Source organism: Amborella trichopoda, chromosome 9 (genome assembly GCF_054954075.1).
Source record: "Amborella trichopoda isolate Santa Cruz 75 chromosome 9, AtrichopodaSantaCruz75HAP2 v2.0, whole genome shotgun sequence".
NCBI lineage: Eukaryota > Viridiplantae > Streptophyta > Magnoliopsida > Amborellales > Amborellaceae > Amborella > Amborella trichopoda.
Genome location: NC_142344.1, coordinates 51,383,951 through 51,410,699, shown reverse-complemented (window position 1 = coordinate 51,410,699; position 26,749 = coordinate 51,383,951). Strand labels below are relative to the sequence as shown.

The following is a 26,749-nucleotide window of genomic DNA, read 5'->3' as shown; positions in this document are numbered from 1 at the left end:
TTAAATATAAAAATAAATTTGAAATAATCTTAAAAATATTTTACATAAAAATTATATATTATAATCAAATATAAATTGGATCGTTTAAAGTTACAACCTCATAGCAATCACAACGTTGCCCATATACCTCATAGACTCGAATGACTCACACTCGGTCACTCTTACCACAAAAGAAACGAAGACCATGGGATGTTTATGTCATTTCAGTATATGATCTGGTTTTAGGCAGAATGTAAAATGGGTAAAGTAGAATTCGTTCCTAAATATAGCGGGGGATAATATATAAGGGAGAAGTGCTCGTAATTCCTTTTAATTCCGATCCTTGTTTGCAAAAGAAAGTGAAGATGAGAAAGGGGGCGATGACCAGTGCCATCTTTCTAGTATTTCTTCTTGCTCTTCTTCCATATCAAGGTAATCTTCTTCTCCCTGAAATGCTAAATGAATTTACTGATTTATATACATTGCTCATTTGATCGAGCTATGTTTAGTGTGAAATGAATCATCTGAATCATCCTCACTGTGTCCATTTTCTTCTGATACTGGTTTCATGGAGCTCTGTTTTGGATGAAATGATCACTAATTCACTGTTATTTGTTTTGGATGAAATGATCACTTACTCACTCTTATTGCTCTCTTGATCGATCTCGCCTTAGTGTGATACTGTGAAATGAGGGAACTTGCTTGATTTTTTTTTGTGCCACTGTTTTGATCGAGCGCGGTATAGGATGAGACAAGCAATTTCTGTTTTTTTTTTTTTTTCACATTCTTAATCTAGTACTGGTTTGATCAACTTCTGAGCAAGATGAATGAGCGCTAATTGTGGTGTTCTCTTCAGCTATTAATGCTTTGATCTAGTTCGGTGTAGGATAAATTTTTCCCTCAGTGATTGAAGTAGAAGAATTTGCATTTGAGTTCACTGGTTGAAGGATCAGATGGCTTGAGCTTTGTGTTGTTTTTCTATGTGGAAATGGCGTGTTTCAGGTCGACATTTGCAAGCAAATGCTGAGGAAAATAATGGTGCAGAAGGCCTTGTGGATCCACCAAAAGTAGAGGAAAAGATTGGTGCCATACCTGATGCCTTATCAACTGATTCAGATGTTGCTAAGAGGTTATTTTTTTGTCCTCTTTTACCCTTTTCAAATTTGTGTGTTTGGATCCATCAATATTACACTCACTTTACGAGTTCCTTCATCTTTGGATGTGCTTGATAATGGAGTTATTTACTTTTTTTATCTGTTATAGTGAAGCTCTACAATTTGTGTGTTTGGATCCATCAATATTACACTCACTTTACGAGTTCCTTCATCTTTGGATGTGCTTGATAATGGAGTTATTTACTTTTTTTATCTGTTATAGTGAAGCTCTACGATAATCTGTTCAATTCATTGTTTTATAATCGATGTCAAATTTCCTTTTGTTTTTCTTTGGTGCTTTTATACTGTGGAAGAAGAGTGAGAAAGTGATTTTTCTTTGGTTTCAGGGAGGCGGAGTCCATGTCACGAAAATCTCTACGCGGTAATGCAGAGAAGTTCGAGTTCCAGGCCGAAGTTTCCAGGCTTATGGACATTATCATTAACTCTCTCTATAGTAACAAGGATATTTTCCTTAGGGAGCTCATCTCCAATGCTTCAGATGTAAATCTCCCTCTCTTTCTCTCTCTCTCTCTCTCTCACACACACACGCACACGCACACACGCACACGCACACGCACACATACATATATTCTGTTCTGTGTGTGCAGTAGTAGTGGTGGTAGTAGTAAACAGTATCATGGGGACCTTTTTTTATTGAAATAGTTGTATCAGGCTAACTTGAGCAATCTCTAATTCGTCATGTTTTCCATTGTTGATTTCTAGGCATTGGACAAGATCAGGTTCCTTTCCCTCACTGATAAGGAGATTTTGGGTGAAGGTGACAACACCAAGCTTGAAATCCTGGTCAGTATGATACTATTAATTCCTTAAATGTGATATCTGATCATATACTGTTGCACACTTAATTCAATAAATCTCGTGTACTGAATCTTGCCCTGGTTATATTCTGTTTGTCTTAGCTTTTGTTTTTTCCCATGGTATTTTTGCAGATCAAGTTGGATAAGGAGAAAAAAGTGTTGTCTATTCGAGACCGAGGTATTGGTATGACCAAAGAGGATCTCATAAAGAACCTTGGCACCATAGCAAAGTCAGGAACTTCAGGTCAGTCTTTTGGGTAGTACCTAAACTCTTATGTTCTCTCCATTGATAATGATAGGAAGACAAATATAGTGGAGAAGAAGGTAGGCCTAAAGTTGTTTTTCTCTTGATACAGCTTTTGTTGAGAAAATGCAAACTGGAGGTGATCTGAACTTGATTGGGCAATTTGGAGTTGGGTTTTACTCTGTGTATTTGGTAGCTGACTATGTCGAAGTCATTAGCAAGCACAATGATGATAAACAGTAAGTTGGAACCTTTGAGTCCAGCGCTTTTCTTTTGTTAACCAGTGACTGTTTGTATATTCCTGGAGCTAAAGCTTCTTGAATTTCCAATGCTGGGTGTCTAAGGTTTTATCATTTGTTGAATTAGATACATTTGGGAGTCAAAAGCAGATGGATTGTTTGCTGTTACGGAGGATACAGAGAATGAACCACTTGGCAGGGGCACAGAGATCAGGCTGCATCTCAGAGAAGAAGCTGGCGAGTATTTGCAAGAGGACAAACTTAAAGTGAGTACTTACATGATTTTGTTCTTGGCAGTTATGCTCCCTTCTTTAATGTCAGGGTCTGTTAGTAGTTGTATAGAGCTTTATTAAGTTGAATCTATTGAAAATTGTTTTAGCTATCTCTTGATAATAGGGATGGTTTGAATGTTGTGCTTTGCATTGATGAAATATATGTTTTCCTAAATCTTCTGCTGTGATGAATCATGATTATCCGAGTTGATACTTTCTGCTTTCACAACTATTCTTATTGCTTAATGTTTCTAGGGAAATTCTCTTCATTGGGATTTTTGGGTATTTATGAACTAGTACAAAAGGAGAAAACAAGAAAAAATTTTAAGAATTCAAATATTAGTTCTGTAAAATATTGAATGCTTGTAGATGAGATGCTATGCATGTCTAAAACTGCTTCAAAGCAAATGCTTGAGTGTACTATCTGTCAATTTCCATGAGATTAACGGACCAGCTGTATGGATTAAGGTGTGGAAAGGAAGTAAAAGTCCTTTTTCTGGTTTTATGCATTCACCAGTAATTCATGATTGTTGAATATTTTACAACTCTGCAAATAAAATAGAGGGACAATGTACTTTTTCAAATATTATTTTGATAAAATAATTAATGCTTGAAGGAAAATGTTCTGAATCATTGTTAAGTCTAAAATGCTTTCAAGTAAACTTAACAATGATTAATAAATTATTGTTAAGGCTAAAATTCTTCCAAGTACAGTTACCTGTTGATCCTTGACTTTGAAAGGACTAAAAGGAATGAAAAGGGACTAATAATCTATTATACGCATTTCACATATTTCTTAGTGCTTCAAATGTCTCTGTTTTATATTTGTTCTAGTCCAAGCTGTTTTAAGTCCTCAGAGTCTTAGTCCGAGTAAGAAACAATAGAAAAAGGTCTAAATGTTTTTTTTAATAAAGAAAAGGTCTAAATGTTGAAGAAGCCCAATTTTTTTAATGATATATACTGTTGAAATATTCTGTTTGGATCTTATTATCTGATTCTATGGCATTCCTTGAGCCCAGGCCCAACGTGTGATGTTTGTCAGAGTCCTTACCAGTTAATGAAAAAAAAAAAGGTTTTTCATTAGTCAAAATGTTTTCAGAGTTCTTTTGATTATAAATAATCCCTCTGATGACAGGATCTTGTGAAAAGATATTCGGAGTTCATCAATTTTCCAATATATCTTTGGGCAAGCAAAGAGGTAGATGTTGAGGTCCCGGCAGATGACGATGAATCTAGTGATGAGGAGGAAACAAGTAGGTTTTAATTATTATTTCCTGTTTTCTGTAGTATGAACAGTTGTTTTGTTTCTATCTGTGTGCATATTGCCTGTATATTATTTGCTACAACCATAGTAATATTTACTGAAAACGGATGGTTTCATACATTGTCCCTTTTTTTTGTTGTGTGCGTGCTACTTGCCAACAGCTGACAGCACCAAAGAGAAAGAGGAGTCTGAGGAAGAGGAATCAGAAGAAGAAGAAGAAACTGAGAAGAAACCAAAAACAAAGACAGTGAAGGAGACAACCTATGAATGGGAGCTATTGAATGATGTCAAGGCCATTTGGCTCCGAAGTCCAAAGGAGGTCACTGATGAAGAATATTCAAAATTCTATCACTCTATTGCAAAGGCAAGTACTCATGATCATGATCTTTATTTCTATGCTGTGACCATAATTTTTTTTTTGATATACTGAAGGTCATTTGTTGGGCTTATTGAGATATACTGGAACTATTTAGAAAAACTTTTAAACTCCGATACCATTTGCTTTATTAACAGGATTTCAGTGATGAGAAGCCATTGGCATGGAGCCACTTCAATGCTGAAGGTGATGTTGAGTTCAAGGCAGTCTTGTTTGTACCACCTAAGGCCCCTCATGACCTTTATGAGGGTTACTACAACAACAAATCAAACCTCAAACTCTATGTGAGGAGGGTCTTCATCTCAGACGAATTTGAAGAACTTCTTCCCAAGTATCTCAACTTCTTGAAGGTAATGAGAGGAAAAATTTAGCGAAAGTATCTGGGCAGTACCTGGATCGTGGAACATGGAACACCTGCATAAATCATGCAGGTGGCCAATAATCTTGAAACATAGGATCTGTTAATTTCTTGAAATGACTTTTTAACCTCAGGTCATTTCACCTTTTTACCCTTGATTGGTGTAAAGTCATGATCAATATGCCTTCTTTTCATTCACAGGGTCTTGTTGATTCAGACACTCTACCCCTTAATGTGTCAAGAGAAATGCTTCAGCAGCATAGCAGTTTGAAGACAATCAAGAAAAAGCTCATCCGTAAGGCGCTTGATATGATTCGCCGCATTGCTGATGAGGATCCTGATGAGGCTGAGGACAAAGAGAAGACAGGTATTATGATTGCTTGATTATATCTAAACACCATCACTAAAATTGTTTTATTACAATTCGGGTTTCTCGTAATTATGAGTTAGATGGCCATTTTTATACATCCAGATGGCAAATTGGACACTGAGAAGAAAGGACAGTATGCTAAGTTCTGGAATGAGTTTGGAAAGTCTATAAAGCTTGGTATAATCGAGGATGCTACTAACCGGAATAGGCTTGCAAAGCTTCTAAGATTTGAGAGGTATAATGTGAATTTCCTTTGCATATTAATGTCATTTGTGCTTATTACATTCTTCCATGGCTAAAATGTGACCTCATATCCTTTCAGCACAAAATCAGGGGGTAAGCTCGCATCATTAGATCAATACATTTCAAGAATGAAGCCTGGACAGAAGGATATATTTTATATTACGGGATCTAGCAAGGAGCAGCTTGAGAAATCCCCATTCCTTGAGAGACTTACTAAAAAGAACTATGAGGTATAGGAAATCCCCTATGATATCTCATTCTAGCTGTGTAGGGCTGGGATAATATACTATTGTCCATAGTCCAATAGACAATAAAACTGTTAGTCCACTGGGTTATCACCAATCATTGGAATGATGGATGGTGATGAAGAAAGTGGGATCCGCCAGAACATCACTTTGGCAAAGATGTTTGTTGCACTCTGCTACTCTATCCTACAAGTTCATTAGATATTGATGCCCCTCTATTGTACCATTTCCCCCTAGGCAAGTGGATTGTAGTATACTTGCCCTAAATCTAACTCTCCGCTTGTGCATTAGACTAGCAAGGAGTGGAATGTGCGAGACATGTCTTATTCTCTCTCCATCTCATGTTAATCTTATTGCTTGCATCTCTCTGTCTCTCTCTCTCTCTTGCAGGTTATCTTCTTCACTGATCCAGTAGATGAGTACCTGATGCAATACTTGATGGATTACGAGGACAAGAAATTCCAAAACATATCAAAGGAAGGTCTTAAAATGGGGAAGGATTCAAAGATCAAGGAGACTAAGGAATCGTTCAAGGAGCTCACAAACTGGTGGAAGGATGTCCTCCCAAGTGACAATGTAGACTCTGTGAAGATAAGCAACCGTTTGGACAACACCCCGTGTGTTGTGGTGACTTCAAAATATGGGTGGAGTGCCAACATGGAAAGGATTATGCAGTCTCAGACTCTCTCTGATGCTAATAAGCAAGCTTACATGCGTGGGAAGAGAGTGCTCGAGATCAACTCTAGGCATCCCATCATTAAGGAGCTCAGAGAGAGAGTTGCTGTTGATCCTCAGGTACTTAATTTTGGATTAAAATGATTGTTTATCCTAAAGCCATGGGTACAAATGTTAATATTTTCTAGTTTGAGTTGGACATATCTTTTAAAATATGATAAATTTTTTGAAAACAGATGGAAATTTCCTTTAATTTCATGGGGAACTTTAGATGGATCTTGGAAAGATATACTCCATTGATATCATCACTTTCCTATGATAGATGGATAGTGATGGCGAGACTATGGTTCCTGCATTGCAGTGATGTCTTCTTTCAGGGTCTCGTTTCAGTGTGTGCAAACTCTCTATGATTGCCCACCTTTCGATGAGTGTGATGTTCCCAATGGACGCAGTTTTCCATGGTGCATTCATTTCTAATATAGTCTCCTTATTTATGATTTCTTTTTTGTTGTTTCTCAGGGATCCTGTAAATTTCTTGGGAAAAAGTTATTCTACTAAATGCAAACTTAAAAAGTTATGTAAAGTGAGAATTCAGTAAATTCAAATTCAGGAAAAACAGGATTGCGATAATTTTATTTTTATTTTTGTTCCATTTCTGGTCTCTTATTTTCTGGACTTCTCATTTGTCCTTTTTAATGTTTCATTAATTTTCATCTGAATATTTTCATGGAATTCATTTTTAATGAGAAACCAAAATTTTGAAAGCTAAATTTGTCTCTCTATTGTTCGAATCTTCTTATGAGGCTGTACAATGTCAGCCTTGAATGATGATAGTAGTTTTATTTATTTGGCTATTGTCAAAACTTGTCAATATTTTATGAGGCTGTAAAATGTCAGCCTTGAATGATGATTCTAGTTTTTAATTTATTTGAATTCGAAATGCAGGATGAAAATGTTAAAGAAACTGCAAAGCTCATGTACCAAACTGCTCTAATGGAGAGCGGTTTCATGCTCAGTGAACCTAAAGAATTTGCATCCAGCATTTATAATTCAGTGAAATCCAGCCTTAAAATCAGTCCTGATGCAACGGTCGAAGAGGAAGATGATGCAGAGGAGGAAATTGAGACTCCTGAGGCCAGTACCAAAGAGGCCAACCCTGAAGCCGAAGAGGCTCCGAAATCAGTATACTCAAAGGATGAGTTGTAAACTAATATTAGAGAGAGAGGGAAACCCATAAAGCAAAATGTGGTTTTGGGACCTTCTGTGATGAAATATTTTGATTAGATCCCTTATGAGAGCCCATGAAGGCTCTCACGTTTTACCGCCTCTTGGTTTTAGACATATTTGGCGTAGGTTTTTTCTATGTTTCCTGTAATCATAGTGAAGTTTTGGTGTTCCATCAATTTCGTACCTGATATATTCTGAATATTGCTTTTGCTGCATTTCTATATGATGTCATGAGAATGATAATGCAGGCTATGAATTTAGGCTTCAGGATGTGACTACAGTATGTTCATTCATGGAAGCCCATAAATAGGAAAGGAATCATATAAACCAATAAATTAGATAAATCATTTTTGTTGAAATTCAGTGCTTCCTGCCTAATCTAGTTTGAGTTTCTCATGGAGTTTTGGCATTCATATATGAGCTTTTGGTTGGCCTATGCATTAATGCAGAACTTGTAAATCGTATCCAGCATTAATGCATGGCTTTTGAAAACGATGAGTCCTGGGAATTGTACTCGATGAACACTTGGTGGTAGTGAAGGTCACGGGAAAATTCAAGTGGTATTGGTATATGGTTAAAGGTCGTAAACAATCAAAGTAAAGCGCACCTTCAAATACTGTTGAAAGACGTTGTTTCAGCTCCAAGAATCTTTATGATAGCCTGAAAATATATTTTTATCTTTAATTATGAAATTTCAAGCTTCAAAAATAATATACATATCTATGAATATTTGAAAATCTTGAAAATTGACGGTATAAATAATACGATATAAGGTGTATTATTTGCAAGATATGATTTTTTTTTTTTCTTTCTTTTTTTTGATGTCCAGGTCAAAATGATGAATTTGAGGGTTTCTCAGCATTGAAACAACTTCTACTACTGAATTTTTAAGATGTGTTTTAATTTAATTGTTTAGAGCATCAAAGCCCTCGAGGGATTTTCCATATCTTTTAAAAAACGTTGATTTCATCTTATACGATCATGAAATGAAATATCATACGCTGATTTTATCGAGACCATCAAATTCCAACTCCCATATGGCAACATCCTCTCTAAAACTTGAGATAAAACAATTCTCTAAAACACTTTGCAATTCCAATTTCCTTCTATTGATCTAGTGAAAAGTTGAAAACGAATGGTTCAAAATTTGCCTAATTTGGATCGAGAATTGCCAATCAGGTTTAGGAATTGACTTGGAAAGGTTTAGGAATTGACTTGGAAAGGGTAGAGATTGACTTGGTTCACCTTGACCCTCATAGTTTACTTTTTTATTGTTTTTTATTTTTTTAAAATTAAAATTATTATTTAATTCTATTTTGGGCTGATTCTCCTACCAGAGAATCTACGAGAATTGGTTACGTATGTTGACTCGGATCGGTAATTCTGATTCTAACTAAATTTTCAGAAGGCCGTTTCTGGATTGGATTCTAGAAGGCCGATTCCCTCGAATAATCTGGCTTTTGAAATATTGATGAAAACTTCCATGACTATTCCTTGCAACAATTTTGGTGCTTACATGACTTGAATTTAATGGGTCACTTTGTTTATCGCAACAAACTACTAAACTACAGTACCCCAAAAATCATCTTGGAGATGGATAGAGGATCTAAGGATTTTTTGAAGTTATATCTATACCATCTATTAGTTGGATACGGGATCTAAGGATTTTTGGAAGTTATATCTATATCATTTATTAGTTAGATAGTGTAGATTTGATATGTCTTTTAAGACTATAAAAAACTAACATGTTTTTTAATATAATATGAAATCAACATCGTAAAAATAAAATAGACTATATAGATTTTTTTTCTTCAATATAAATGTCCTTCTCAAAAGTCAAATGTTAGCACCCGACAATCGGGAAGCATCATTCCTCGACTCAATGTCTAAAGTTTTTAATGGGTATTGTACGGAGAAATGATGCTCACCAACCATCCATTATTAAAACCGGACAGTCGTGCAAGCTATTTATATCCAATCAAGATGTAAACATGGATTGGAGTATACTTTGCCTAAGTTGCTTTGGTTCCATGAGTTAAAGGTAAACCTCATTATATCACTGGAAAGTATATGATCTTAAATATAGCTCCTTGTAATGAACGATGGTGATGTAAAAGGCAGGTCATGTCAAACACTGGCTATGCCACACGCTCACTCTTTCTTACTCTCTGTCCCCATGATCATTTTTAATACTTGTGAAACAGAGATCAGAGAGTGGGCCTCTTGGATTGGATATGGAGTTGATGATCTTCCAATGAAGTACTTGGGTTTGCCTTTGGTAGATGATAGATTAAACTTAGCTGCTTGGGACTTCCTTATTTTAAGAGATTCTGCTTGGAAGATCAGATACATGTCACTTGGAGGTAGAATTACGCTTCTTAAGGCCACTCTGTCAAATCTTGTAGTTTATTATTTCTCCCTAATCAAAACTACAATGCTGGTTATCTCTAAATTGAAGAAGTTAATGAGTAACCTTTTTCGAAGTGTAATTCCAGAAAAGAGGAAGTTCAATCTTGTTAAGTGGTCAGAAGTTTGCTTGCCCAAACAGGATGGAGGCTTAGGGTTAAGACATTGCAATGAGGCTCTAAATGGCCTAGTGGTGGTGGAGGCTCGCAACATGGAATCTTCATTTATGGAAAAAGTGCTTTTCAATTAATAGGGTACAGATGAATAAGGTTTCTTGACTAAGGTAAAGCAAAAGGGGATCTCAATGGTATAGAGGGACATTCAAAAAGTCAAACCAAAGCTCTTGTCAAAAATAGAAAAAAAGGGTCAAACTAAGGTTCATCGCTCATGTGAAAATGCTTGTTGGAGATGGAAGTAAGGCTTAAGTTCTGGTCCACTAAGAGGGTAGGTGAACACATTGAAGATCTCATATCCTTCTAATAAGAGTTGCCTTGTCGAAGAGGTGGTATCAGGTGAGGGACACCAAGTCGTGTGGGATGTGTTAGGGATCCAACATCATGCTGCTCTGCAATTTGCAGATTGCTTCAATTACTTTAGGGCCATTTCTAGATAGAATCATTTGGGATTTAGATCCAGGGGGAAATTTCATGGTGAAGTTCCTATATGCAATTATGAGCCATGATAGATACTTCCATAATAGGGGGAGATCTTTAAAAGTATTGGGTTTTTGACTCCTCATCTAGTTAAAGTTTTTTTGTGGTTGGCAAGTAGAGATTGAACAATTTCCATTGAGAAACTGTAAGAAAGGGGGATGATCTTGGTTAATGGATGTATTCTTTGCAGAGTGTCAGCTGAAACCAATGACCACCTCTACATTCATTGTGAATAAGCCCCCAAGTTGTGGAGGTGGGTTCTTGAGAAGACAGTGCACCTGGGCATCAGCTGCTTACTCAAATTTCTTATAGGCCCTTCTTTAAATTTGGTGTATGACCCTTTGGAAAATCATTATGGCAGCTATAATAAAGCATATATGGAAAGATAGGAACTCTAGAATATTTGAGCAGAAATTTATAGATGAGGGATCTATCAAACAGGCTATTTTCAAAGATATTGAACATTGGGTGCAAACACAAGTTAGTTTCAAGAATGTCCCTACAGAACAATTTGAGTTGAGCTTCCATCAATTGTTATTCTTGAAAAAGCACAAAGTAAGGAGACTGGCATTATGGAGACCCCCATGGATGAAACAAAGCTCTGATGGAAGTGTTAGGAATAATGCATAACGGTGGGGTATGGAAGGGTTCTAAGAGATGACAAGGGTGACATTATTTAGACTTTTAAATGGAATGTTGCACCTTGCCAAGCAATCGAGGCAGAGCTCCTTAGCCTTAAGTTTGGTGTTCTTAAACCTGAGAACTTTATCAAACAGGCTGCGATTGAAGGAGATTGCTTAAATGTGATTAAATGGTGCAATATTCCTTCTTCTATCCCTTGGAAATTGGCTGGTGCAATGGCAGAGATTCACACACATCTTAGGGGGAGACTTGTTTTTTTCGTCCATGTCAATAGAGAAAGGAATCGTCCATGTCAATAGAAAAAGGAATTCTTTAGCAGATAAAACAACCAAATTGTAATTCCTTTCTGTCTTTTTTCTTCGTTCTTCTTTCTCTTGAGGCCTTCTCAGCCTCTCGTCGTAACTCAGATACTAAATATCAAGAGGTGTTTTGGGTTGTCCTCACATCCTCCAAAATAGAATTTGGGCCGGCTTGTGTGGAATCTATCCCCAAAGATTCCATTCATTGCAGAGGAGATTCCGATTAAATTGTGTCATAGGAAACAAAAAATACCATGCCTTTATTGCATGAAATTCAATTCATGAAAAAAGAAAATAAAATAAAATTTGTCCATGCATATATAGAGAAGTGTAAGAAGCCAAAGTGCACCGAACAACACATTTACTAAAGGACACAGTCTCTATGAGTCCTAAGACTCGTATTTATAAAAATATATATTTTCGATTGATTATGGACCTTTAAGGAATACATAATCCCTAACATGGAGATCATGAATATGTAAAAAATAAATTTCAAAAAGTGAAAATGGTAATTTTATGGAGAAAAATATTTAGACCATTGGATTTAATTTTAATTGGAGGGCAACCCTTTCGATGCCAAAAATACGTTTTCTGTACAACAATTTTTTTTACTAAGGTCGTTTGGGTACACTTAATCATAAAGAAATGGAAAGAGATTACATGATATTTATCAGAAAAATGAGAAAATCCATTACGAGCGGTGATACGTGAAAAATCTATTACGAGCGTAAGGTGTAATTTTGGGAAATCTTTGACGTGCGTTTTTGTTTATTCTTGATTAAAAAAATCTTCTACGCCTTCTCTCTTTATAATAACTAGGTGATCCCTCCTTTTTTAAGGTTGTCCCCTTATTTGAAGGCATAAGTTGTTTTATATAAAAAAAAAAAATCAGTAATCAATGACACAATCCTAATAAAAAATGTAATCCCTCCCTTTTTAACCTTGTTCTCTTAATCAATGATAAATTACACATTACAATCATAATAAAAATTTTCACACAACATAATCCTCATAAGAAATCACTAAAATCTCAATTGAAATAACATACCTCTTTAGTCTCTTCCGATACTTCAAAATTTTATACTGTAATTACTAAACCTTCTACTTTACTAATCAAACTTCTGCCCATTTTTTAACTCCTACCCTACCGATTTTGAATTTAGTATCATAAATTTATTGTTTATTTGAAATTATATAGAGAGACAATTTGAAAGACTTCTATAAAAAATAAAGCTTCATAATAAAATCATGTTATTCCAATCATATTGTTCCAATGATTTATCATGCTGAAACCAATGTCGTATTAGAAAACATGTGATTGCATATAAGTGTCAAAGGCACTCAAAATAAGTAGGAAATAGTGTCATGACTGTAAAATGGTACAAGTTATTATTAGAAAATCTTTTTGGAATGATGATAATGTTATTATTAAAAATCTTTTTGGAATGGTGTGATGATGATTTTAATTCAGTATTTTAGTGGAATTTTGTAACAAAAAAGAAGGAAATGATAATTTTGCATTTTAGTAGAATTTTGTGACAAAAAGGAAAGAAATCATAGTTTATAGGAACGTGCTCGTAAAATATTGGTAATGCATTTCCTATATTTCTTCCAGACATAACCAAACAATAACAATGTATTCTCAAGGTTGCATCTAAATACTACCCAATCAGTGACAATACATTACCTGCAATTGAATTTACACTGTTTGAGTAGTCTTTAAATGCAACATGGGAAATACATTGTTTCTGTTTGGCTATGTCGCGAAGAAATATGGGAAATGCATTACCAACCTTTTTTTTTTTTTTTTTCTTTTTTTTGGCTTTATACCCAAAATATGGTTGAGCATACAATCCCTATTAATATGTAGATTAAACTTTATCCCTATTAGTATGTACTTTAAACTTTATAATTGCAACAGGCATAAGAATTAGCCACACTTTTTGTATGCCTTTGCATCTTGACTTGGAATCGCATGTTTTCAAGATGTTAACACTTTGGAATAACATACTTTTATTATGATAAGCCATATTTTTTATGTTTTCTTTTCTTGTGCTAAAGCTTTTCGATCATGTCTCTCCAAAAAACTTTCATGGGTAAATTTTAAAAGAAAAAAAAAGTTTGGAGAAATTTGGCTAGCAAGATAGAAAGCTTTATGACTAAATGAGACGTATTGGAGGACAAATTATGTTGGGGCATTAGAGGAGATTGAAGAGGTAAATTAATTTTAAAAAGTTCTGAACAAAAAAATTCAAGCACACTGATTTGATGATTATCTGTGAGTGAACTCAAGTTTTTCAAATTTATTCGCAAATAATAGCAAAAAAAAATAAAAAAAATAAAGCCCAAAAAAAAAACAAACTGATGTTAGCAAATAACCCAAAAAAATAAATTTGAAATATCTAGAAATAAACTATAGGTAAATTTTTTTTTAGAAGCGGCCATGTTTTAGCTACTAATAGAAGAAGATGGGGTTTTAGCTCTTAGTCGAAAAAGATGGATTAGTGTATAATTTTTGAAATTTAAATATATATACGATTTTGTTTGAAAAAGAGCGCTTTTGGTTGCAAAAGATAAGCTACAGTGTTTTAGCTACTTTTAAAGATTTTTTTTTGTAGTTTAGTAGGAGGTGAATCACTGAATTTTTGGGTAAAAAGAGTCGCCCAAAAGATTTTTCGATTACCCGTGAAGGGATTAATAAATTTTTCTGTATTCTACAAATCCAAGTTGTTTGGACCTCACGAACACCTGGTAAGGTTGGTGATCCCATGTAATCGGCGCTCTGAGAGATTTTTTTCCTTGTAAAAACCAGTGATTATGGAGAGTGCTTCCTCCTCCTCTTCTTCTAAGGTGGCTTCTCTGCGTTGGGCCATTCTACGACGGGCTTTTCTCTCTGCTTCCACAAGTTCGTCTCACCTCTCCCATTTTTTCTTTTTCTTTTTGCTTGATAATATATTTCTTTCCTGAATCTTTCTATACTGAAAGTTTCTGCAATCTTTAAGGGGCTTTGCTCTGAAACTTTGTTTGGTTTGGGGTATTTTACATGTGAATCTGATGCAGTTTTTCGCTGATGTTTCAATTGGCTCATAAATCACTTCTGTGGCAAAATTATGATTTCAGAGATAATAAAAGAGGATATGGAAAGAAGTTATGATTTAAGTGATAATAGAAGAGGATTGGATTTGGGTGAGGATTCAAAATTATAGTACCCATGATACTCCTTGTGAAATTTAAGTTAGGGTGTGGTTTGTATAAGGTGTCAACCTTGAACAAGTAAGTTACACCTCTAAATCTTGACAAATGATGCAGTTCGTATATCAAAAACCCTTAGATAACCTAAACGTTTATTTTAATACCCTAATTCTGAAATTTAAAGCTCCAATAATTGTGCCCATCAATCATATCTATAAGCACTTAACAATTTTGAAAATAGGTAGTCTAGATAATTTGTTACAAGATGCACTACTTTTAAGACTTGAAATACTTTTTTTGTCATTTCTATACATCTCGAGGTTCCGATGATTAAGGGCAAGGTTTTTCAAAATCGGGACAACTTTTTGGAGTGGATTTTTGAAGTCCATCATATTTCTACACTATCAGGTTGACACCTTATATAAACTTTTTTCTTAAGTTAATCTTATTATTTTTGGTGCCATGATTACTATCTAAAAAAAGTTTGTTATACCTAAAATAATTAATTTGGAAGCCAGCATAGATCATTGAGCTTATTAGCGGTCAATGCACAAATGATATTGTCTTCTTGTGAATGATCTTTGTGTCAAAATTACAAGGTCACCTCTTCGTGCAGAACTCAAAAGCGATATTATATATTTAACTTGATGAAAGAAGGTTCAACATGCACAGTTTTAGCTAAGGCTCATTTAAGACATCGTGGAATAAATCAGGAATCCTTTGTATAAGCAGCTGTTTTACAACCATTTTAGACCACTATTATTGTGGACTCAACTGTAATCTATACTGTAAAGAATTTTATATTCCTGCTGCTTAGCTAATCTGAGCACTGACAGTAATCATCTGAGGTGTATTACGCAAATGAATAACTATTTACAGTTACCTGTGAACAACAACTAGCCATATGAGCTTTGAGCAATATATGCTATAATTTTATTTTGGTGCATTATAATCTTTTATTAAAAGGTAAATTATGCTCTCTGCCAGCCTTAATAGATTCTTCTTTCTTTTTGGAAAGTTTCCATTGTTCTAGAAACTTTGTTATGGTTGTCAACTATATTTTAGTTGCTGTTGGTTATTCTCAAATTAGATACAATGACTTATTCTTTTAAGAAGTTGTTCAAAGCTAGTTACCAGTATCTTATGAAATACTTTAAAGTATTGTGGTGTATTGCAGATTTTCCATCAGAAGAGAGAATAAAATGTGTTTCTAGGAGGGCTGAACGCGGATTTAACTTAATTTTTTCCCATATCCTTGAGGGCCATACCTTTTGTTCAAATAATTTGGTTAATCTGAAAGAGTTGGATGAAAAGAGAGATGCTTATGTGTGCTACCACTTACCTGGAGGCAGAACACCAAGACTTGTTCTAATGTAAGCTTGGATTTCTGTCGTATGTTTCTATTCATTTCTATATATGTACACATTTATGTTTCTGGTGATTTGATCCATCTAGATTGTATATATGTGCAAAATAAAAGGTCAGGTATACCACAATCTAATGGCTCATTGAAATTTCTGGCCCATTGTCATCACCATCAATGATATTGGATGGGGATGGAGACGGAATGAGACCTATCATTGGAGTCACGTCCTGTTGTTGGTGGGTCCCTCTGTCTCTACATCACGTACATCATTTCAATTGGTGGTCATGATTCCGTAGACTTATGGTTAGATTCTAGAATACTGTACCGAAACAAAAAATACACAGGAATAAGCAAACTTAATGTATTGGAGGGATTGTTTTGGAAGTATGATTTGGCTTAGTTTAATATCCATTGCAAAAGTGCGGTATCTAAAAGAAGATATCATCAAAATTTATTGATGAATATGATGAAGTGTTATTGTGTTTTATTTCTTTTATCTTCTATATTTGTCAACTCTCTAAAAGTGCAAATTATAGGTTAATTAAGCATCTATGTTTGGGTATGTTTTGATCGCTGACTAATTGAGGGATCTGTACACAGCCAAAGGCTACAGAAGTTTTTGGACTTGAAGAATGACTTTGAGGTTTGTAAGACAAATGAAGTTGACAACACTGGACTAGTTTGTAAGTTTTTGTGATGCTTTATGAGGTTCTACATTGACAAGATCCCTTGTAATTTTCTTCTTTTTGCCATGGTGCTTATTCTATTATTAGTTTCTTTTCATAGCCTACTATGAGTAAGTTATGCAATATTCAAACTACTTATGGATTTATTCATATTTTCAGGTATTTGGCCTTCAGAGGATGTCCTTACATATTTTTGTTTGACTCATAGTGGCATGTTCAGGTATCTAGAATGCCTCCAATATTGGTATCTTGTGGCAATTTTCTTTCTTTTATGGAAATTTTTGTTCCCAATTTTCTATAGCCTAATAGTATTTTTGAGCCAATGTTTTGAAACCAAACAAGAGGTTGAACCAGAGAAGGAACGTCTGGTTTTAATTTAATCCAGTTAGACTGCTCCATTGATAAATGAAAATATGGAGAAATATGATCAGATAGCGAGTTCATACTTCAACCTGGTTCAGCACAATTCGACATCTTTTGATCTGATTTATGCATTTAATTAGTTTTAAAGGTTGGGCGCGACACGTGTTAGACCAATTCTGGTCCATTCTGATTGAACTGGTTGGTCTAATCTGTGGATTTGAAGGCATTCATCTGAAATCATTGTAGCTGTAGGTTTTGTGAGATGGCACTTTATGATTATGAATACCCATGCATTTTATTTTATTTATTCTTAATTCAACTAGGAACAAAAGGATTTTAGAGCTTGGGTCAGGCTATGGATTAGCTGGATTAGCAATTGCAGCAAATTCAGACCCCCAAGAAGTTGTCATATCCGATGGAAATCCTCAAGTCGTTAATTGTATCCTGATGTTTGCTGTTGTCAGGTACAAATATATCAATACAATTTTCTTTTGAGCAAGTTGAGTGGTATGTTTCGAACTTCAGATGTAGTATTGCAATCATCAATACACTCACCAGTCTAGCCGAAGCCTGAATTCAAATATATCGATATAACCTTTGTTCTTGTATTCGTTTTCGTGTAGTAATGGTTGGGAGCTCATTTTCTGTCGACTAAGTAACAAGAAATACAAGCCCTTTGGGGTGCTTTCTTTTTTTGGTTTTCCTTTTGTTTTGTACTTTTTATTCATTATCTTAATGAAGCTCGCACTTTCTCAAAAAAAAAAAGTAACAAGAAATACTAGCTTATGCGTGAATGTTGAGGAATTTGTTGTTTCTATCTATGGACTCTGAACTACGATTTTCTGGCTTTCTTAGAGAACTACCTTGATTGTTACTTCTAAAATCTATCTTGTATAAGAATTAGCCTATTTATTCTGGAAATGACATGATACCCCTGTTCTGATACATGCATGCACATTTCTTCAGTTTTGCATGTTTTTGAGTTTCTTAAGTTAATTGCTTTAGCTCACAGTATATCTTGATGTTAATATTGGCATCATGTCTGTTATGCATGTATGAATAAACATGGTAATCAGATAATTGCTTCCTATTAAAGCAGGAACCCCTACATCAATTAAGCCTTCTCCATAAAGAACTCCAATGGATGTTGAAATGTGTGTTTCTGTCAAGTAGTATGTTTCTGTGACTGGAAGAAACTATCATAAATTAATCTATTTATGAGATGAAAACGGTCCCGTCATAGGTTGATTCCTGAGAAGAATAATACCCACTAATTCCCACAAATCTATGGAATGGACACATGTAAGACATGGGAAATGATCTTACAGATTTTTGGAATTAGATATGCTTGGCTTTCAATGTTGTTTTGAACATGAATTCTCCATTGATGAATATCATCAATCTGCGAAATCTGATCTACATAGAAGTGGGTGCTCAGTTGTTTGCAGTGGGCATTTAGCATCATGTGATCCTGTTATGATTTACCTTGAGATTGTGGGAATTGAAGATTTCTGCTCTAGATTGGCCAGCCTATACAGTTATGCAAATTTAGAAGAATATATGATGCTAAGTATTCATCTAGTAATTCTTTATTGCAAGTTTTCTAAAATGGCATCCCTGAATTATGCAGCCTAGATGCAGACGGCAACTGAATTTCAGTATTACCTTCCTTGAAAATATTGTTTGCTTCCCATTGAAGCTTAAACTAGCACTAGTATGAAAAGATATAGCCTTTACATTACCCAGCAAGCCTTAATATTTTCATTTTTTCTTTCCTAGCTGAGTTAGGCCGCAACCTCATATTAACAAAATGAAGCAATATGCATATGTATAAGGTTCAGATCACCCTGAGGTGAGGTAATGTTTGGGGCAATAGATTTGTGCAAGTAGTTGCACCCTCAATCTCCACCCTGTTTGTCCAGGCGGATCACCAAATTTATTGCAAAATAAATACTAACAGGGTTTTGAGTTTTGACTAATCATTGATTTATTGCCCCAAGCTTCCATCACTAGATGAGAATTGGCATACACAGTGATATAGGTAGCCATTTTGTGCATGCATCTAGAGAAACCCACTTCAAAGGTTCCCTAGGATCTTAAGATATCTTAAGTCTACTTCTAGTTATTTGTTGGGGGGTGGGATTCTTCTCTCTTGGCATGGTCATATATGTAGATCAAACTTCTATTGTCCTAATTGGATTTGTTCACCTAGAAATGGGCGCTCATCAACTAGCTAGTGTCCTTTGTTGGGGGCAACATGATTATGTGGAAGAGTATGAAATGGTCCGTGGAGGCAACAGGCTGTGAAGATATAAGGCAATCTCTTGTGCTGTGTGCAAAATGGTGGTGCTCAAGATCTTTGTGATGGATGGATATGAGAGTTGGGGTCCATCTTCATATGGACATGAGCTTTCATACTAAATTGTTATCCACAGTCTCAGACCTAGTATTGCATGAGAAATCCAAATATGCTTTGTAAAAGAAAAGTATTTTGTAAGAAAACCAGGGAAGAAGTACCAAACAGATCTATCTTATACGTGGAGTTCTGAATGTCAACATGCAGATATGCTTAGGAAAGGGAAATTTACTAATATGCACTTAAAACCACCCAGGTTCCCAACTTAAGTTGTATGTTTAAATCAATAAATATCTGTTTCAATCATGGGATGTTGAGATTTAGATGCCACTTTTGCTTCCAAATCGTGTTCTTCTAAATAATCCATATTTCCCCTCCCCCCCAAAAAAGGTATGTGAGTTGCCCACCTACCTCCATGCAACTGAGTTGCCCACACGTTAATTGTTTTCCTTTTTAAGTTTTTATTTCATATTTGTATGGGGAAGTTCAAATGCTCTCTTTCCACAGGGCATTTGAGATGCTTAGAGGTCTTGTTTTCGAATCTCTTAAATCTTTTTGTTGGGGTTCAACTCACTCTTTAGCAATTTAGGCAAGACTCATAATCATTTGGTGCCGCCTTAGCATATCTCTCTGTTTTGGTGTAATTTGATAGAAAGTAACCCAAACTAAGCATTAGGCTAGTCCAGAAATTTATGAACTATGGACTGGATAAAGAGGCGTCATCTTCCTGACAACAAGGGTAGAAATCAGAACTCTTGGACATAGCCAACAAACCCCTAAATGAAAGGGGCTGTAGAGGGAACCGAGCATTGGTGGTCCACCATTTGTAGAATCAGGATCATCAACCAAACAGGTAACACAAGACAAGCTGCCTATCATATATAAAGGCCATTTAAATGGCCTTAGAATGGGATGAAATTTGAAGGGTATCAAGGATAAAAGTGTAGACACCCGATTCCCTGCTGAGGGAGTCTCAGGAAACATAAGACCTAGATACCCTAAGCCATCCCAGAAAATTAGACCTTAGTATCACCAAGTACCTCAAACATCAACCCATACGCAATTTCGACACCTAGAACCATGGAAACTGGCACCCTGAAGCTTGAGCTTCATGGACCCTTCAAAAATCAGTCTTTTGGGCCCAAATTTGACTCCAAATGAAAGTAGAGGTCACAAGCTTACCAACTGCTCAAGAATCGCTCGGATATGATGTACAGTTTGAGATTTATGGCTCGTGGGAATTTGTTCACAAATATGATCATTTAGTCCCCAGCGAGGCCATGGGTAACGCTAGAGAGGGTGGCATCAACACCATTGGAATTGGGGGTTCCAACACCAGCATGACCACCAACAATGCCTAGGAGCACAAAGTTGGGGTCTCCAATGCCCAAGATGGAGGTGGCAACACTGTCAGCAACAATGTCCGAAATGATTGTCTGAACCACTGGCCTGAAGACCCACCAGAAAACAAGGCCCGAAGCATCATGAGCGTAGTGTTGGGGGTGCCAACGCCACCCCCAGTCAAACTCCTACATATTGAATAGTAATTCTGCAGCACAAATAATTGAATTTGAATGATTAAAACCTAAGGTTGGTGGTGCCAACGACAACAATTCAAGAAGCAACGTTGCAAAAAGTCTTCTCCATACACCTCATGAATGGTATTTTCATTAAATTAGAAGGACAATTATTGAAAATGAAATCACTATGGTGAGCGTTGGCGATGCCCATGTCAACGTTGGAGCTGGCAACACTGGAGATAGAAAAGAACAACAACTCTGCCAGTGCCAATGCCCACGTTGGAGGCAGCAGTGCCCAAGGGGGCATGGCGTTGGCAGTGGCAGTGCCAGCGTTGGCGGTAGTGATGCTCTCAATCAATGAACCCAACCAACACTTGACCACTAGAACAGTGTTTGCATTAATGAAAAAAGATGTTTTGAACACGTCTAAGTGATTCACCAACAGTGATGGCACTGTAGACGTGAGTTTCAAATGGTTAATGGTGCAATCGTAGCAGCATTGCTGGCGCCAACGCTAGCATTGCCACCGGTGGTGTTCGGAATCGACAACCCGGATTGACTCGAAACTTTGTGATACTGTTTAAGGACTATTTTTTTATAAATAGTGGCCTTGGGTTCTGAATTTGGGGAACCTTAGAGACTTCGAACCTCAGCTGAAACTTTGCCTCACTCGAGACTCAAATCCCTAAACCTCGAGACCTAAGTTTGAGCCCTAATCCCAACATCCTAAAACCTAAATTCCGACACTACCATACACCAATCCATCTGATACAAATATCTTCTACCTGATGGACTCCAAAGGATTGGAAAACTCAGTGTACCAAGCACAATTCTGAACCGGCCGTCTACTCCGGGTGCTAGGCTTGGGGGCTTGGCTTAAGGTTTGTTTTTGTTCCTTTTCCCATTTATTTTCAGTCTATTTCAAACTTATTTTCTCCAAATCTCTCCCCTTCTTATCGAAAAACTCTTTTCAAGTATTCTAGCGGATTCTCAATTTCTTCGCCCTTAAAGCCGGTTTTACCGGTTCTGTATGAGAGCAGCGACTAAATCCTCGTCCGGGTTATAATTCGACGAGACCCTTATCCTCTACTCTTTCTATTGACGAGTTTGCATGCGAATACGAGGCGGAGGTTGTATTTCCTCTATCGAAATTTTCATGTATAAACAGTCTGGCACCTGCCGTGGTGCTTGTCGAGCTCGTGGGGCATCGAAAACGCAAACATACTCCTTGGACCTTAGGCCCGAGGGTAGAATAAGGCGAGAATCTGCTTTTTCTTTATTTCGAGAGTTTTCTGGATCTCGAGGAGGTCAGAGTAGGCAAATTTGTCGGGGGCAACGCCGGAGTTGGCAACAACAACGATTGTCTTGAGAACAAGACGCTGCTGGCAATGCTAGAATTGCTGGCCCCCACACTAGTTCTTTTTCTCTTTGGTTTTCTAGGGAGCCTAGCATGGGATTGACATCCGGCCTTGTTAGCGGCAACAACGCAGAATTATCTCAGCACTGCTGTCACGAACGCCAGAACCACTGGGACCAGATTGCATCCTCTGGCCTTGATACTTACCTGTTCCTTCTTTCTAAGCTTTGTTTCTACCTTTTTATTGTTTCTGCTACATGGGGGTCACGTCATCTTGGGAAGGATCTCGGATTTAGCTAAGCTTTGCAATTTCGAAATTGAATCATGGGAAACTTCACCCAAGATCAATTCTCACAGAAAAATGGAAAATAAGACTTAACGTTAATCAGCCCAACAGGATTCTCTAGATACCCATTTGGGGTAGTCTATTGTAAAATGGCAAAACACCATTGAGAGGAGGATTCAGCTGAGCTTTACAATTAAGAAATTTTGTTAAGATGAATTCTCCAAGAAAATACAATGATGTAGTAAAAGTCCCACAGTTCACCGAACAGGATTCTTGAGACACCTGTTCGAGGTAATCTATGGTAATATGCTAAAACACCATTCAGAGGAGGATTCACCTGAGCGTTACAAAGATGAATTCTTCTCCAAGGAAAATACAATGAAGCAGTCTAGTCCCTTAGTTCACCGCAATGGGATTCCCGCGATACCCATTCCGGGCAGTCTATTGTAATATGGTAAAACACCATTGAGAAGAGGATTCAGCTGAGCTTTACAAAGAAAAATTCTCCAAGAAAAATGCAATGATGAAATCATGACCTTCAATTCACCCCAACGGGATTCTCATAATATCCGTTCGGCAGTCCATTATAATATAACAAGCACCATTGAAGAAGGGATTCATCTGAGCTTTACAGTTCAAGAAAAACTTTATTTAAGATGAATTCTCCAAGAAAAATTGGATGATATAATCGTAGTTCTGACTAACCAACGTGATCACTGCCATACCTGCTCGTGTCAACCAAAAATCAAGTATGGTGGATTTTTCATGGATGACAAATCCCATGTAAATGGAAATTTTGATGTCCATTACTGCATGACAAAAAATTGTTTAGTTGGCTCCATGGTTACACGAGCTAAAACTTTTAACTAAATTCGGTTTAAAAAATCTCCCTTTCTTCAGAATACTCCTTTTGCATTTCTTAATTTTCAGGTTATTGATTTTCGAGTCCTTAATTTTTCTTAATTTTCAATTTCTTAAATTAATGGACAATCCTGATTCGGATCCTTTCAAAATTAGGTGTTTGTTGTTTTAAAAAACTTTAATTTCTTTGGTTCAAATTGTAATCCGGCATCAACATCTGTTTTTTTTTTAAAAAATTCTCCTTGTTTTCAAGATTTTCCTAAAAATATTTTGGAAAACAAAAGAGTCGGATCCACGCTTGGTAATGATGATCAGAATGTGCCCTAAGATTGACTGGCTCCAAAGAGAACGTCGCTGGAAGAAAGGTTTCATGGATCGGAATACAAACTATTCCAGTCCCCCCCTAAAACTCGCAAATTTCCCTAAAAAATCCCTTAAATCTCCTAAACCAACCAATCTATAGGTCAATTCCCTTGAAAACACCCAGGGCACGAGGTAGTAATCTACTCAACCGGAATTCTCTGCCTTCTCATTTAGGGCCACTTTTCAATCTATGTTTTAAACACCAGGGGTTCTGTCTTCCTTGGAATCTGACACCCCCACCTTAGCCAACAAAATGGAGGTAGCGATCGCCCTGACCTATGGGCTAAGCTCACCTCCAGGTCCCAGAGACCACAGGCGCCACAGGCCGGCTGTTGTCAGATACTCAAATGATGTCTCTCTTTAAAAGTATTTTGTCCATCTTTGTATTTCTCTTGCTCTGTATCTCAAGTGTCCTTTTTTGCCACTCATCTCGTATCGCACTTGTGCAACATGAGCGACCAAGAGAGGCAACTGTAGACACCCGATCCTCGGCTGAGGGAGTCTCAAGGAACCGAAGACCTAGCACCATAGATTCCCTAAGCCATCTCACAAAATTAGAGCTTAGTTTCACCAAATACCTCAGAAATCAACCTATACACAATTTCGACACCTAGAACCATGGAAACTGGCACCCTGAAGCTCTAGCTTCATGGACCCTTCAAAAATCAGTCATTCGGGCCCAAATTTGACTCCAAATGAAAGTAGAGGTCGTAAGCTTTTCAACTGCTCAAGAATTGCTCTAATACAATGTACGGTTTGAGAGTTATGGCCCTTGGGAATTCATTCAGAAAAATGATCATTTAGTCCCCAGCGAGGCCACATGTAATGCTAGTGAGGGTGATGCCAACGCCACAGAAATTGGGGGCTCCAATGTCAGCGTGACCACCAGAAATCCCCAGGAGCACAGAGTTGGGGCCTCCAACGTTCAAGATGGAGGTGGCAACGCCGTCAGCAACAGTGTCTGAAATGTTTATCTGAACCACCGGCTTGATGACCTGTCGGGAAACGAGGCCCGAAGCGTCACGAGAGCGCAACGTTGGTGGTGCCAATGCCACCCCTAGTCGAACTCCTACATATTGAATAGTAATTCTGCAGCACAAATAATTGAGTTTGAATGATTAAAACCCAATGTTAATGATGCCAACGCCAGCATTGCAGGGAGCAACATTACAGAAAGTCTTCTCCATACACCTCAAGAACAATATTTTCATTAAATTGGAAGGACAATTATTGAAAATGAAATCATTACGTTGAGCGTTGGTAATGCCCATGCCAGCACTGGAGCTGGCAACGCTAGAGGCAGAAAAGAACGACAGCTCTGTTAGTGCCAACGCCCAAGTTGGAGGCAGCAATGCCTAAGGGGGCATGGCGTTGACAGTGGTAGTGAAATTGTCAATCAATGAATTCAAACAACACATGACCACCGGAACAGTGTTGGCATTAATGAAAAAAGACGTTTTGAATACATCTAAGTGATTCACCAACAGTAATGGCACGGTAGACGTGAGTTTGAAATGGTTATTGGGGCCATAGTGGAAGCGTTGCTGGTGCCAACGCTAGCGTTGCCACCAGTGGTTGCTGGGAATCAATAGCCCAAATTGACTCGAAACTTTGTGACAATGTTTAAAGACTATTTTTTTATTAATAGGGGTCCTGATCTCTGAATTTGAGGAAACCTTAGAGACTTTGAACCTCAGGCGAAACTCTGCCGCACTCGAGACTCAAATCCTTAAGCCCCGAGACCTAAGTCTGAGCCCTAATCCTAGCATCCTAAAACCTAAATTTCGATTCTACCATACACCAATCCATCTGATACAAATATCGTCTACCTGACGGGTCCAAAGGATTGGAAAAACTCGATGCACTAAGCACGATTCTGAACCGGTCACCGACTCCGGGTGCTGGGCCTGAGGGCGGGGCTTAAGGTTAGTTTTTGTTCCTTTTCCTGTTTATTTTCAGTCTATTTCAAACGTCTTTTCTCCAGATCTCCCCCTTCTTATCGAAAAACGTTTTTCAAGTATTCTAGCGGATTCTTAGTTTCTTTGCCCCTCAAGCCAGTTTTACCGGTAATTTGTACAAGAGGACTCCGACGATCGAATCCTCACCTGGGTTACAATTTGACGGGACCCCTATCATCTACCCTTTCTATTGACACGTTTGCACACGAAAATGAGGCGGAGATTGTATTTCCTCCATCGAAATTTTCACGTAAAAACAAAAAGTAACCCCTCCTCTAAAAGATTAAGGTATTTGGGTCACCAGACAACACCAAACTATCAATCTGACCATAGGGATTGATTCGGTCAAAACCTCTGTCTAAGGCAGTAAGAATAGGCCTCATAATGGGTGGAAGTCTAATTTCCTTGGGTCATCATCCAAAAATTTTCAGGGCTTTCCAACAGTATTTGACTTATTATGGAGGGCCCCAAAGCTAGCTTCATTGACACTTGGAAATTGGCTGCATATATGGTCAGAATTCCATATAAGAATAGTTCTTAGTTGTAATGACCCTTAGGCCTTGTTCTTTTGATTTCTCTCAAACCGCACGGTGAAATAAGCTGAAACTTGGAAGGAATGTTCCTCACTTACTTTTGGGCTAACCCAATCGAGCCCTCTTGCACACATGCGGATGTGCGCAGTGGAACCAAGATTTATGGGACACAAAATACACAAAAACAATGTGCGTGTGTGTGGATGAGTGGAAAACATATAACAAATTAAATAAAATAAAAATAACAACTTACTGGAATTGAGATTTATGTGGTTCACCTTTTCAGACTACGTCCACAGGAGACAGACAAATCCACTATTAAATAATGGTGGTCACATATTCCATCCTTATCTCTTAGAGAGAGAGAAATCAAAAGGCTATATAAAATGGCCTCATGTGGGGGGCTTTGTTGCTCTCTTGGTGGGTTTAAGCAAAGTCTCTTCT

General features: G+C 37.1%; 2 protein-coding genes across 27 annotated transcripts in view; both read left to right on the top strand.

Annotated features, from left to right (window-relative positions):
- The first annotated feature begins 311 nt into the window (after nt 1-311).
- Nucleotides 312-7,731, top strand: SHD (Chaperone protein htpG family protein). The gene is made up of 15 exons (XM_006851849.4): nt 312-411; nt 982-1,108; nt 1,481-1,634; nt 1,857-1,937; nt 2,084-2,195; nt 2,308-2,434; nt 2,562-2,700; nt 3,842-3,959; nt 4,132-4,334; nt 4,484-4,696; nt 4,906-5,071; nt 5,177-5,309; nt 5,397-5,547; nt 5,953-6,357; nt 7,183-7,731. The coding sequence occupies exons 1-15, from the start codon at nt 345-347 to the stop codon at nt 7,441-7,443; spliced, it is 2,457 nt and encodes an 818-aa protein (XP_006851911.2). The 5' UTR covers nt 312-344; the 3' UTR covers nt 7,444-7,731.
- A 6,172-nt stretch (nt 7,732-13,903) lies between these two features.
- Nucleotides 13,904-26,749, top strand: part of LOC110006506 (S-adenosyl-L-methionine-dependent methyltransferases superfamily protein) — a 33,929-nt gene continuing 21,083 nt past the window's right edge. For 8 of the 26 annotated variants that reach the window (XM_088845873.1, XM_088845872.1, XM_088845871.1 and 5 more), the window contains exons 1-5: nt 13,950-14,369; nt 15,834-16,029; nt 16,623-16,705; nt 16,868-16,928; nt 17,395-17,510. In XM_088845873.1, coding sequence (XP_088701999.1) covers nt 14,282-14,369; nt 15,834-16,029; nt 16,623-16,705; nt 16,868-16,928; nt 17,395-17,510 — 544 coding nt within the window. In that variant the 5' untranslated portion in view covers nt 13,950-14,281. Of the gene's footprint in view, nt 14,370-14,524; nt 14,651-15,833; nt 16,030-16,622; nt 16,706-16,867; nt 16,929-17,394; nt 19,558-26,749 lie in introns of those variants that run through there. The other 18 variants (XM_088845868.1, XM_088845867.1, XM_088845866.1 and 15 more) reach the window with 9 other exon arrangements.

Bases quoted from the DNA above. Each gene is read 5' to 3' on its own strand.
- SHD (XM_006851849.4), top strand. From the start codon at position 345: ATGAGAAAGGGGGCGATGACCAGTGCCATCTTTCTAGTATTTCTTCTT. The intron at 1,635-1,856 runs GTAAATCTCCCT...GTTGATTTCTAG, and splicing joins TCATCTCCAATGCTTCAGAT to GCATTGGACAAGATCAGGTT. The intron at 5,310-5,396 runs GTATAATGTGAA...ATATCCTTTCAG, and splicing joins AAGCTTCTAAGATTTGAGAG to CACAAAATCAGGGGGTAAGC.